Source organism: Populus alba, chromosome 17 (genome assembly GCF_005239225.2).
Source record: "Populus alba chromosome 17, ASM523922v2, whole genome shotgun sequence".
Classification (NCBI taxonomy): domain Eukaryota; kingdom Viridiplantae; phylum Streptophyta; class Magnoliopsida; order Malpighiales; family Salicaceae; genus Populus; species Populus alba.
The window spans coordinates 14,824,924-14,837,554 of record NC_133300.1 but is presented as its reverse complement, the minus strand read 5'-3'; the positions used below and the strand labels follow the sequence as shown (position 1 = coordinate 14,837,554).

At 31.9% G+C, this 12,631-nt stretch overlaps 1 protein-coding gene across 1 annotated transcript; it reads right to left on the bottom strand.

Moving 5' to 3' along the window:
• Nucleotides 1-4,900: 4,900 nt before the first annotated feature.
• LOC118042727 (O-fucosyltransferase 27) lies at nt 4,901-10,667 on the bottom strand. Its single transcript, XM_035050447.2, has 10 exons — nt 10,321-10,667; nt 9,822-9,906; nt 8,885-8,955; nt 8,710-8,798; nt 8,359-8,602; nt 7,666-7,778; nt 7,495-7,585; nt 7,258-7,386; nt 6,294-6,847; nt 4,901-5,873 (listed from the first exon to the last, which is right to left on the bottom strand). The coding sequence occupies exons 1-10, from the start codon at nt 10,516-10,518 to the stop codon at nt 5,444-5,446; spliced, it is 2,004 nt and encodes a 667-aa protein (XP_034906338.1). The 5' UTR covers nt 10,519-10,667; the 3' UTR covers nt 4,901-5,443.
• Between the last annotated feature and the right edge of the window lie 1,964 nt (nt 10,668-12,631).

The window sequence follows — 12,631 nt, the reverse complement described above, 5'->3', positions numbered from 1 at the left end:
AGGAAAATTAATTTGTTTTTTTTCTGTTTATGTATATTTACTTAAAAGGGTGCTAACGTGCGCGTGGTGAGTAACCCTTGTTATTATTGTCATTATTAAAAATCTGATATGATCCTAAAATCGTATCATCGTAAACCTGATGGTGATTATTATTGAATATAATTAGCAATCTTTTTCTTCAATAGGTTCATGCTAGACTATATAATATACTTCTTAAGCTTGAACCAGATGTCAACATATGGTTTTTAATTTATTATATAATAATTAAATAAATTGAGATTATTAAGATTAGATTTTATTTTAATAAAAATATTTGTGAAATATATAATCATTAAACTATACTTATGTATGTATTAATAAAATATTATAGGAAATATTTGTTTTGTTGAAGGATTAAGAATGTGAGTTTGTTTAGAAGTGTGATTGTAATTGGTTTTTAAGATGTTTTTTTATGTTGAAATGTATTAAAAGAATTTTATTTTATTTTTTTAAAATTATTTTTAAGATTAATATATTAAAATAATTTAAAATATAAAAAAAAATTATTATTTTTAAAACACGGATACAACGTTTCCCCATGTTATCTCGAACTCTCCAATCTTTGTCGTTTTCTTTGTTTTATTTGTCCACCATTTCTTTCTCGTTTATCATGTTGATGGGCCAAACTTGTACTTTAAGATTAACCTACCGTAATTATGGTTCTATTTTTGTCAAAATATGGAATGAAAGTGAAATTAAATGTTACTCTCTTTTTGTCGGTTGTCTGCTATTTGTTTTGTCTGACATATGGTTGGATTAAATAAATAAATAATTTAATATAAAAAATATTCAGTATTTGTTAATATATTTTTAATAAAAATATAAAAAATTATATTAGGATTGACTTGATGTAATTTTGTTAATTTAACATATCCAAAGATAATTTAAATTATTAATAAAAATATAGTTTAACAAAAAAATATAACAATATTGTTTTTTTAAGTATTGAAATCACAATATATTAAATCAACTCAAATCAACTAAAGTTAACATGTCAAATTTTCTTTTTAAATTATAAGACCATGATAACCTTATAGAAAACAAAAAAAAATATTCAACATAATTCTTAATAAATTAAATGTTAAAAGATAATATTAAAAACAAAATTCAACTAAAAAATAAGTTAAGTCGACCTAGATTAACTTTTTAAACCTGGATCATAAGACCAGAACAACCCTATAAAAAGCAGATAAAAATAAATTATAAAACTCAATTCAAAATCAATTCAATATTCAAAGATGAAATAAAAAAAAGACAAAAAAAAATATCTCAGTCAATTAAACAAACTCGTAACTCGAGTTATGAGACTAAGATAACTTCATAAAACACAAATTAAAATGGTATTTTTTTAGATTCATTTGTTATTTTAAAATTATTTGGGTATCTCAGTCTTTCCATAATTTTCTACATATTTAAATTACTCTTTGTTGCTCTTAAAAACAAAAAAGATTTAAATTTGGTTTAGGGATTGTTTTGGAATTTTCTTTTGACATGAACAATGTAACTACTGTATTTCCCTTGGAATTAAAAAGTCTTAAGCTTTGCTTTAGGGACGTGATGGTTTTCTTATATTGTTTTTTTTTTTTAATTATAAGGTGATTTTAGAGGTAATTTGGTAATTTAATTAATAAACAAATAATAAAAAGGGAAAAGTTGTTAGTGCATTTGAGCAACATGCCCAACAAGGGCGCTACTTTATTGTTTTAGAAGGTGTGTTTGGTGACTTATGACAGGTAAAAGCTAGCTTCCTTTGTATTTTTCAATTCGCAACGACAAGGGCTACCTCTCCATGTGGCGCACGTGACTTAATTCTCTATGGTTTGGTGGCGATCAACTTTCTTCTTCTTTTTTCTTCTCTTTCTTTCTCAATTTTCATGTCTTCATGTCTATCCTTGCAACATTTCATATCAACCCTTCAATTTTTTTCTCATAGAATTTGATCCCTATTCTTTTAATTACCTTTTTTTATTTGAATTAGTTTAATGAATTAATATTTTTTTTTCAATTGCATCCTCTATCAATTTTTTAATATTAAATCTATCAAGAAGAAGAAGAAGAAGGAGGAACCATTAGAGAATTCGGGGAGTTCTACAAGAAACTTGACATGAAAGCTTGCTTGATGAGTTCAAAATAAAATGGCTTAATTAAACCAATGCTGAATTCCAAAGAAAATTTAGGACAAATGGAAATTAATTCCTTGTACACGAAATTAAACTAGCAAAATATTTTAAAAATTTTAAAAGATCAAATATTCATAGAAATAACAATTAACTTTGTACAAATGAATCTTCAAGCATTATTCTTGTTTTCCCCTATCACCATTGCAATTCTCAATCAGAGAAGTTGAATATTAAAGCTGAATTGCCCAGCTACATCCATCACGAAGGATTGATTGGGATCCTCTTCTCTGTATCTTGACTCACCATGCATGCTGACAGCGTCAAACGAGTTTCATGGAGATCTGGACTTGATCGTTTTGGTCACAACCACAATTACTACGCACACGGATGTTTAGCCAAATCGGACTTTATGAGCAGTTGAGAAATGCCTAGCTGCTCCCACCATTTCCTCCTCCGGCCTGAAGGGTGCTGAGTTTCTTGAAGACCTGGCGGCCTCAACATCAGAGCTTGCAGCGTCATGGAAGAAGAAAACCAACCACCTTAAAAAGGCGGCACGCCGACTTGTGCTCCTCTCCCTGTAGCCCATTTTGTTCAAGAAAGACTGCTATGTTATCCCTCAATCAAGAACAGTCGAGTCGAATGATAAAAGCAGATGTATATATAAATGCTTGCTTGTTTGCGTTTCTTTTGGGTTTCATACAGCAATGGCTTTGCTACTTATAAAGCGGAGTATTCTTGGTGGCCACGTTTATATTCAAAGGAATTCTGATGTCTGAGGAGTTTTCTGGTGGAACATTTCAGCAGAGATTTACGTGCTCTCTTGTTGACCAAGGCACAAGCTGATCACCGGAGGGTCCATGTAACTGCTGCTTTCTCAGCAGTTTCTACGATCCTGTTTGGAACTTTCTTCCCCAGATTAATCAGTCAAAACGTGACTCTTTTATACAAACGAATAAATAAAGAAAATGGCTACCATTTTTAAGGTTATATATATGCGCTCACTGTTCAAGCAAGCAGTCAAGACAAATAGTCCACGCTAGTTTGCATTTCCGCGGTATGCGGCGGAGGAGGATCGGATTTTTTTTTTAACGAATGTGAAGAATTTTTTTATATTATTAGTAAAATATTTTCATTGCAAAATAAAGATAACATGTGTATTTAATAAAAATAAATAGAGAATTATATGTGTTAATAAATAATGATAAGTTTGTTAATCCAAACCAAATATTAAGTTAGGAAGTTGAAATAAAAATATATACTAAAATATCTAATCTCAGGAAGCATGTAGTTTTTTAAATTGTTTTTTTTTTAAAAAATATAAGTCATTTTAAATCATCACAAAACATATGTTTATCAAGTTTAAAATCAATTTTTTTATTAACTTATCTTTTATTTATCTTAATTAACACAAAGTTTTAAACTAGAATGATTTTTTATGTTAAAAAGAATATGATTGTTAAAATAAGTTAAAAATTAAGATATATCAAAATATTATTTCTATATTTTATTTGTTATTGAAAGTTAAAAAAATATATATATAAATATATTAAAATCATGTTTAAAATCTATTTATTTTTATAAAAACAAATAATTTTAATCGAATTTCTATAAATAATTTATTATTATTGTTTTTATATTAGATATTAATAATTAAAAAAATATTAAAATAAAAATAAAAATAAAAAATATAATATTATTTAAGAACTATGTCAAAACTAGAAAATAAGTGAATAAATCTGATAATTTTATTTTTTACAAGTGCCAAAAAAAAAAAAAAAAAAGACAAGGGTTTGGACCCAACGTATAGCCCTCCAGTAGCATGCTAGGTTGGTGCTTCTTGGAGGCCGAACTCACGTTTCTGGCCTTGCTTTTTATTTTTTTTAATAAGTAGGCGGATGACAAGTTGCTTTTGTGTTATTTTAAAAAATAAAATAAAATGAATAACATATCATTTGTTATGATAGATGACAAGTCCTTTGCTTGCCCAGTTTTTGATAGCTTAACTGGGCATAAACTGATCTTTTGTTTTTTTGGATCAAATAGCTCATTTTTCAACCAAGTTCTAACTTAGAAATACATTAAAAAATATATAATATACACAACTCAATAAGCCCAGTTGAGCCTTAAAGTTTCCAAAATCAATCAAAAAATAAAAAATCAAATTGAAACCTCAAATTTTCCCAAGTTTCAATTTATTTTTTTGTACAATTTGAATGCTAATAACTGCTATTATCCAACTTTTCTTATTAAATAAACAAACTTCATTATTTTTATGGTTGAAATCACGATAATCAACTATTTTTTCTATATATCATTATTTTCTAGCAAGTGAATTTATAAATCAAAATAAACAGTGATAAATATTTTAAATCAAACTTATTACTCTTTGTGTTTTTATAATTTAGTCTTTTTTTTCTTTTGATTTAGTATGTTTACAATAATTACAACACTAGTTTCATCGCAATTAAATGATGAAATTAAAAATTAAAAAAAAAAAAAAAAAGATAAATGCTTCACTATCCATATATACATACAGTGAAGCATTATTAAATACCCCAGTTCTTTTAGATGTATAGGCAATCTAGCAATGCTATATTATTTTGTTTTTTTAAAATGCATATTAGAGGACTCTTTTTTTAATACTTAACAATATTTAAAAAACAACATATTAAATCAATCTATATCAATTATAATTAACTTATAAAATTTACAAGTAATAAGACCACATATGAAAATAAAAATAAAAAACAAATATAAAACTCAATTAACAGTAAACCAATATTAAAGTCAAATATCCAACAGAAAGAATCGATATATCCTGTCATGGATTAAATATCTATATTGTTCCGCTATCAACCATGTTACATTGATGTGTGCATTAGTATGCCTAGGAATATTAGAGCTTCCTACAAAAATGGTCTGCTTTTGGGTTATCCCATCAGAAGCAATCTGTGTGCATCAAAATTGACTTTTCGCTTCCAATATGATGGCTGAAATATTTCCCAAAGGAGCTTGAATAGCTTGCATTAGCATATGTCAATGTCACAGGGCTTCAACCTGAGCTTATAGATCTTGGAGTTGTTCTGAGTTTGAGAGCCATCAAGTTTTTCAACTCCCATCTCTCAACATTTTCCCTCTCCTATCAAGGCAGAAGCCAATAATTGCTCTTCACAACTTTTCTCCCTCCATGTTATGAAACTCAATACCCCTTGCAGAAAACGCGGTGGTGGTAGGGATGATGTCCAAGGCACTCGAGAGCTACTATTATAGCTCATGGGCTCTTATCAGTCTGAGCCCTCAAGTTCTTCTTGATCATCCAGTTGAGACTCTTCCTTGATCAATTCTCCACCTCCACTCTGATTATTTCCACCAATGTTCTTGAAAAACAGTCCAGAAGATGAGGAAACATCTTCATCAGAATCCTCTTCAGTTTCTCTATCCTTCGATTTTGTTTTTATCTCACTATCCATCCACTTAGGGCAACTATGCGTAACTCCAAGGGAAGCCTCAACTGGTTTGGTAGGATCATATCTCAAGCAAGAACATTCAGGCACTGGATGGGAGAGAAAAGACAATGGCTTTGATTTTGAGGATGCTTCTATTACACCATCGATTAAACTTCTTCTAAGATGTTTGCGTATTGAAGTCAGCCAGGTATGATTTGCTTGGTACAAATGTTCGCGGTTTTCTTCCAAAAGCTTGACAACTTCCTTTCTATTATACAGGAGAAAAACAGATCCTTGTTAACAGACAGAAAAGAGGTGATGTGCACTGACCCTCCATGTTTGAACGTGTCATCACTTAGATTTGTGCAGACTGAATGACAAAATGACTTTTATAAACACAAGAATAGATAAAATGTATAGCATGCTTAGCTGAATTTGTAAGGCATATGGTCCAACCAACAAGAATTAGATGCAAAAGGAGACTACACAAACCAACTTAACAAGTTAATCCCAGTACCTGAAATTAGAACACATTCAAGAAAACATGAAAGAGGCCAGAGTAGATGGGCACTCCCATTGGGCATGTTTGAGGATGAGTGTTTTCCATGAAAGTATTTTTGCAATTCAAATTTACCCCCGTGGTTAACTATTCATAAGCATGCACACTTCTGTTAATAGGAATGATTACCTGTCTAGCCGGAATGTTTTAGATGCAGCTGATTGATAGAGCCTATGCCCCATTACCAAGCTGGCAAAATTTGGACGTCCTTTCCCATCACGGTCAAACCCAGGGATGAAAACATCAGCTTCAACACAAATCAAATAGTCAATTGCTTCCCATAATAGCTTATGGGCATTGGTCCTCAGCTCCATTACTGTACTCTCAGGCTCGTTATCACTCTCAGCCACCCAACCCCACCAACCTTCAATGTTGTGTGGATATTTAGGCCGAGCTGGAGGGGGTGGAAGTGGATGGGGACGCGGGCCTGCATTTTTCCATGCTCCAAGCTTTTTTTCTTGCACAACAGAAGGTGGAGCCCTTAATTTAGTGTCAACAATGTTAACCTCACGGCCATAAATTCTACTCATCTCCCATGCAGCACTGAGAGAAGTTCTATCAACAGTATTTTCAAACATGGCATGAAGAGGAATCAGTGTCCGCTGGCCACCAAAAACTTCTCCCCCGGAGATATATAAAATTGTGTCCCATGAATATCCATATGCACGTAGAAGAATACCAACCTGCAGAAAACCAATTAGTTTAGACCAGATAGCACTTAGAATTTATTTAAATATTTTCTTTTTATATGATATCCTTCCTTGTTTTATAAAGTGAAAGAGTTAGAATTGGAACAGCCATTTTTTGGTATTAGGACCATCATCATAAGCTTGTTCCATCACCCAATCAATGATTGGGCAATGAAAGGTTGCCCCTTCTGTAGGAGATAAATCTGGAGGTGACCCCACTCCCTGTACAGGTAAAGTGACTACAATAACCTCGAGATGTAATGTCTTCCTCTACATTCTTAAAAAATTCCAGGGCACAAACAATAGACAAATTAAGCTTCCTAAAATGGACATTTGGAGGAATCAGAAGCTCATTTCCTATGCATCAAATATTAAACAGGAGAATTTGATACACACACTCTTACCTCTTCTGGCATTAATGGACACGAACCATTAAGACGTTGTTCGGCTGAATTTACAGAAAGCTTCCCCTTAACAATCCCACGTTTCTTCATCCAAGCTCTTTTGTGCTGAATAAGTTCAGTGTGCACATCCTTGGGAAGAGCTCCAAGACACAACACAATTAAATGCAAGGTAAGCTTTGCTGTTCAAGGTTTCCAAAAATCAAAATCAATCATGAATTCAGGAATAGGTGCAGGTACCTGGAAGAGTTCAGCACAGCCATGGTATGCTAAGGCATCTCTCGTCATACCAGGATCAAAGGCTATAAATGGTCTACCAGGAGCCCGTAACCTGAAATACATGGACAGTTCAGAAATCACCAAAGAATATGACTGATAAATATTTCAATTAAATGATGAGCAGTCATTGACCTGTGCAATATTTTAGTTGCAAGTTCCTGGACCTCTTGCCGAAACCGTAAGGCATGAAAACCAACTCTGCACCTCAGCCTTTGATATTCTTCAAGATGAGGTGGAAGTATAGCCTACATCAGGACCAGAAAGATGGTAATATTCCTAGCCACATGATGTAACAGAAAGATGGTAATCTTATTCAGAAAAGAAAATCTAAATCCCAATTTCAAAAAAAATACAGAAGGACTGCAAAGCATCTCATCAGGAAAAATTAGCTGCAAAGAAGAATGTTACTAAGTAGTCCAAAAGGCAGATACGACTAGGAAAAAAGCAAACTTAAAACAGTTTAAGCAACAAGATTGGTCGAGCTTTATTTCTTTACAGATAAAATAAGAATGAAAACACCCGAGCATTATTTTCAATTTACACCAGCAGTCATAAACAAGCACCAGCATGTCTACACTTTGGTGACACAATGGCATAGATCAAGAACAAGAATGCCCAAAGGTATCAAGTTCATGCTGGTGTGAGAATATCATGAACTACTACAAAATAGATTGGAAAAGGAAAGAGTTGAAAAAGAAAGAAATAAGTAAGAAAAATGAAGCAAAGTAGAGTATACATAAATCTATACATGATTTCTGAATATCAAGTTTTAGATATAACTACATGTCTAAACCTATAACAAAACAATGATTGAAAATCAAGTACCTGCAAGCACCCCCCTTCAGAAACAACTAGTTCAACCACTGCATGCTTATTAAGTACTGGGAGAACATGATGCAAATAAAAATATGGTGAAGCTGAATTAGGCACTCTGAATGATGGGATCTTTTTTTTCCTCCTTGCACCTTTAAGATTTTGCGGAAGGGTTTTCACAACTTTAACATCTTTCACCAAAGCTGCCATGAATTGATCCTCGTTATAAAGGTATGCAAAACTCTTGAACTCGGAGCTGCAATGAACATTTCATTAAATTGACATAAAATGAATTATTAACGATTAAATTAATTTTTCCATAGATACAAATTTTGTGAGAGTTAATAACAGAAAAGGAGTCACCTGATTCCTTTGCTGCTTGTCGTTGATTGGATCTCAGGAATAACTAAAGTAGCATTAAGAAGCCTAGAAATGGCAACCACATCACATATCTGAAAGACCAACAAGATTCAGAAGTCAGACTAACTGTGTTACACATTGATAGGAAATAATACCAACTAGTGCATGTTACCCTCACCGAATTCCTTATTTCATGGAATCCACCTTGTATCCTAACAAACACATACCCACTTGATTCTGATCGGGGATCTGTTGTATGCATATTAAAGTTAGGAGCTCATGCGGCAAATGATATAAACTTGAACAAACAAAACAAAAATCATATCATAAAATAATTGACTAAGAACAACAATTCCCTAGTTTACTCATCAACAACTTTTGTGTCATGTCACAACATCAGAGATTCTGATTAGAAGATCATATAATCCAAGTCTATCCATATAAAGAAAAATGGAAAGGCGAATGCAGGGATAGACACATCATAAGAAATCCCAACTCAATATTAAACTAAAGGGCATCCAATATACAGCAACACAGGATTGACTGCCATTACACAAAAAGAATGAATTGTACATGGAGCCACAACCAGGTAAAGCAATTAAGTCATACACACAACATGTTCTTGGCCAAATTTCACTTGTGCCATTTCTCCACTGCAAATTCATATCCAAGTGCAAAAGAAAAGAAAACAGCTTGGTTCCTGTTCCATTACGAGCTGTTTAAGTTCCAAAAACCACCAGATAGCAATTCCCGTCTCCAGGATCATACAAGCTCTTTAAGTTCCATTACCAGTTAGGTTTATAATACTGATTCCAGTGTATAGAAACCTACTCCAAAGTTTAAACTCTCAAAAACTTGAAAGATCTCAGACTGTGTTTCTAGGCAGAACCTACCAAATCTCCACAGAAACAAATTTAGGTTATGGCACCAATATCAATAATAACTTTGCAGTCCTGAAAGAGTTACAAAACCGAGATAAACTAGAAGTAGCAATATGATATTGCAGTGAATTTATATTGTATTGGTAATTAGAAAACCCAGGCAACCTAGTTTAAGTCATAACATTGCAGTATCACATTTTTGTTAATTACAAAATCCTTGGCATGAAAGCTAACCAGCATAATATCCTCTGGGATTTGCATCTGGATGTAAGGATTCAAGCCGCCTTACTTGACCCCATAGTCTTCTGTACAAGGGACTCTGCCACATATTAAAAGCAAAAATAAATCAGAGACCATATGATCCTTATGCTGTAAGTCTAAAAATCTCACCAGTACCACCCAAAAATGATTTCAAAAATTTAGAAAACGGATCCAAACTAAGTCAAGAACACAAAATTCCTCTAATGCAAAAAAAAAATATGGCATCTTCGTGGAAAGCCCTGTTTAGATCCACACAAAACTTAAAACACTAAACAATAAAGCCAAAACTCAAAAATCACTGCATTGACATACTAACACAGAGAAAACAAAGAAATGCCCACAACCCGCCAAACTAAGAAAGAAAGCATCTCAAAACCCACTAAACCAAATCCAAATCTCAACAACACAGACATTATGATATAAGCAAACGAGAAAGAAATTGTTAATAAGTAGTGGTGGTGGTGGTGCATACATTCTTGGCAAAGTCAGAGTTTTCAAAGATGGGTCTCCAAGAAAAGATTGTGACTGAAGACTGGAAATCAGAAATGCCTTCCTCAGTGTATCTAGCAAGCAAAAAATGTACAAAGAGAGAAAAGGCTGACAGAACTAGCCCAACCAAACCAACCCACTTCATCTTGGACATAGTCGCCATCTTCCCTTCTCCTTTCATAGATATTATTAACCAGTAAAGATCCCAGCTTTCTGGTTTTTGCGTGTTTTGAGTGCTAAGGAGAGAAACTTGAAGTGAAAAAAAAAAGGGCACTTTGAAGCAGTGGAGAGGGCAGAGTAGAGGAAGTCAACAGTCACGGAGAGAGAGAGAGTTTAAGCCTTATGGACACGTCTGTGACGTGTCTTATAGAATACAGATATGTCTGGTTGAAAATTTCAGACAAGGATTGTTTTTTTTATTTTTTAAGATTTAACCACTCTCTTATCAATCAAGAAAAAGATAATTTTTTTAATTAGTACAAAGATATTGATTGAATGTTAAATTACTAATTAGTACCACTGGCTTAATGTGTAAATGATTGAGATGTCTGGTACAATTTGGGTCCTTCCATTTTTTTAAAGGAAAAAAAAAATTAATTTAAACAAATTAAATTTGATTAAGGTTATGATCACTTCAGAAGAAACTCTTCTGAAGTCTCGCTCACCTTAGGGTACAGTAGCAGGGTTTAGTGTGTGTTTGTTTTAGAGGTTTTTAGAGGTAGTTGGGACGCTGTGTTTTTTTAAAAATATAATTTTTTTATTTAAAATTATTTTTTTATATATTTTTTAAAAACAACCACTTTTTTATATTTTCATTCATTTTCTTACCCATTTGAGCGGTGCAATCGCAGATAAAGTAAATTTTTAATTATAAATATATTAAAATTATAAAAAAATATTGAAAACACATTAATCTAATATTTTTTAAACAAAAAATAAGTTAAAAAAAACACTAGAGAGAGCAAGTGGGGTTTTTAGGGGGTTGTTTGTCTCCCACGTGCCAATATTATTTTTGTGTTTTAAAATATATTTTTTTAATTGATTTTTTTTAATTTTTTATTTTAAATTAATATTTTTTTAGTATTTTTAGATTATTTTAATATATTAATATTAAAAATAATTTTTTTAATAAAAAATATTATTATATTATATTATATTCTCAAATAAAAAATACTTTATAAACAAATGTTTGATACATTTAAACTACCCAAATAAAATCCGGGATTGGAGCGGAGGTTACCTAAGAAGCAAAAATGAAAGGCAGAAGGCAGGTGGGGCTCACTTCTGAGAAGGGTAATCACTGTGCATTTTAATTGGGAAAGAGAAAAAGGACAGCTAAGACTTGACTCAGGTGGGAATCACATGCACGTTTTTCTCACAGTAACGTTGTATTTAAAAATATATTAGTATAATTTAAAAAAAAAAAAAAATTTACAGTAAATGAGATTTATTGGAGTTTGTACATCCATAACTATATCTTAAATATTATAATTTATAATTATTTAGTACAAGTTTATTTCTTTTTAGTCCCGTAGAATAGTATTTATACCAACCTAAAACCTAAATTTTTTATTTTTTTATTTCACTCTAACTTTCTTTATTGGGTCTACAAATTCCTACTTATTTGAATGAGTTTGGTTAGTTTCCATGTTGCATAAAATTATAATCATTTAGTAAGTAGTTAAATGATAAAAACTTGAGATTAAAAAGTTTATTCTTCATGTGATTTTAAATTCAAGTTCTGTAGTTGCTAATATAATAGTCATTGAATTTTATATAGTTATTAATTTTAAGGTCGTGGAATTAATTAAGGAGCATTTAAACTTTACCGATATGCATGTTAATTAAAAAAAATTATAAGCCCTACTTTCTTAACACGAAAGCACCAACCATAGAGCCATAAGGCTATTTTACACCTTCCTTTTCCTTGTGGAGAATGTGTATTGCCCCTTGAAAGTTTGATTTATTTGCCGCACAGTTGGAGGTAGGTATTGGCACGCCTGGCTGCTTTGCCGGCCTCCTGTGTTGCCTGTGCATCTTTCTGGCTACTGGTTGATGAAGCTCCTTCAGAGTTTCAAGTTCCAAACTAACTCCACATCGGTAAATTAATCTGGCTTTCCTATTTTGGTTTGCTCGGACATTATGATGTGTCGAAAAACATGTGACAAGTTTGGTTGGCTGGCTCCCTTGCATGGAACTCGAATCTAACTTGTTTTAAAATATAATTATGATTATTTTTTAAAGTATTTTTATTTATAAATATATCAAAATTATTTTTTTTATTTTTATAAAAT

Coding starts and splice junctions, on each gene's coding strand:
- LOC118042727 (XM_035050447.2), bottom strand. CDS start 10,518: ATGAAAGGAGAAGGGAAGATGGCGACTATGTCCAAGATGAAGTGGGTT. Junction 9,907..10,320: donor ACTCTGACTTTGCCAAGAAT/GTATGCACCACC, acceptor AATATGTGGCAG/AGTCCCTTGTACAGAAGACT. Junction 7,586..7,665: donor GCAACTAAAATATTGCACAG/GTCAATGACTGC, acceptor CATGTATTTCAG/GTTACGGGCTCCTGGTAGAC.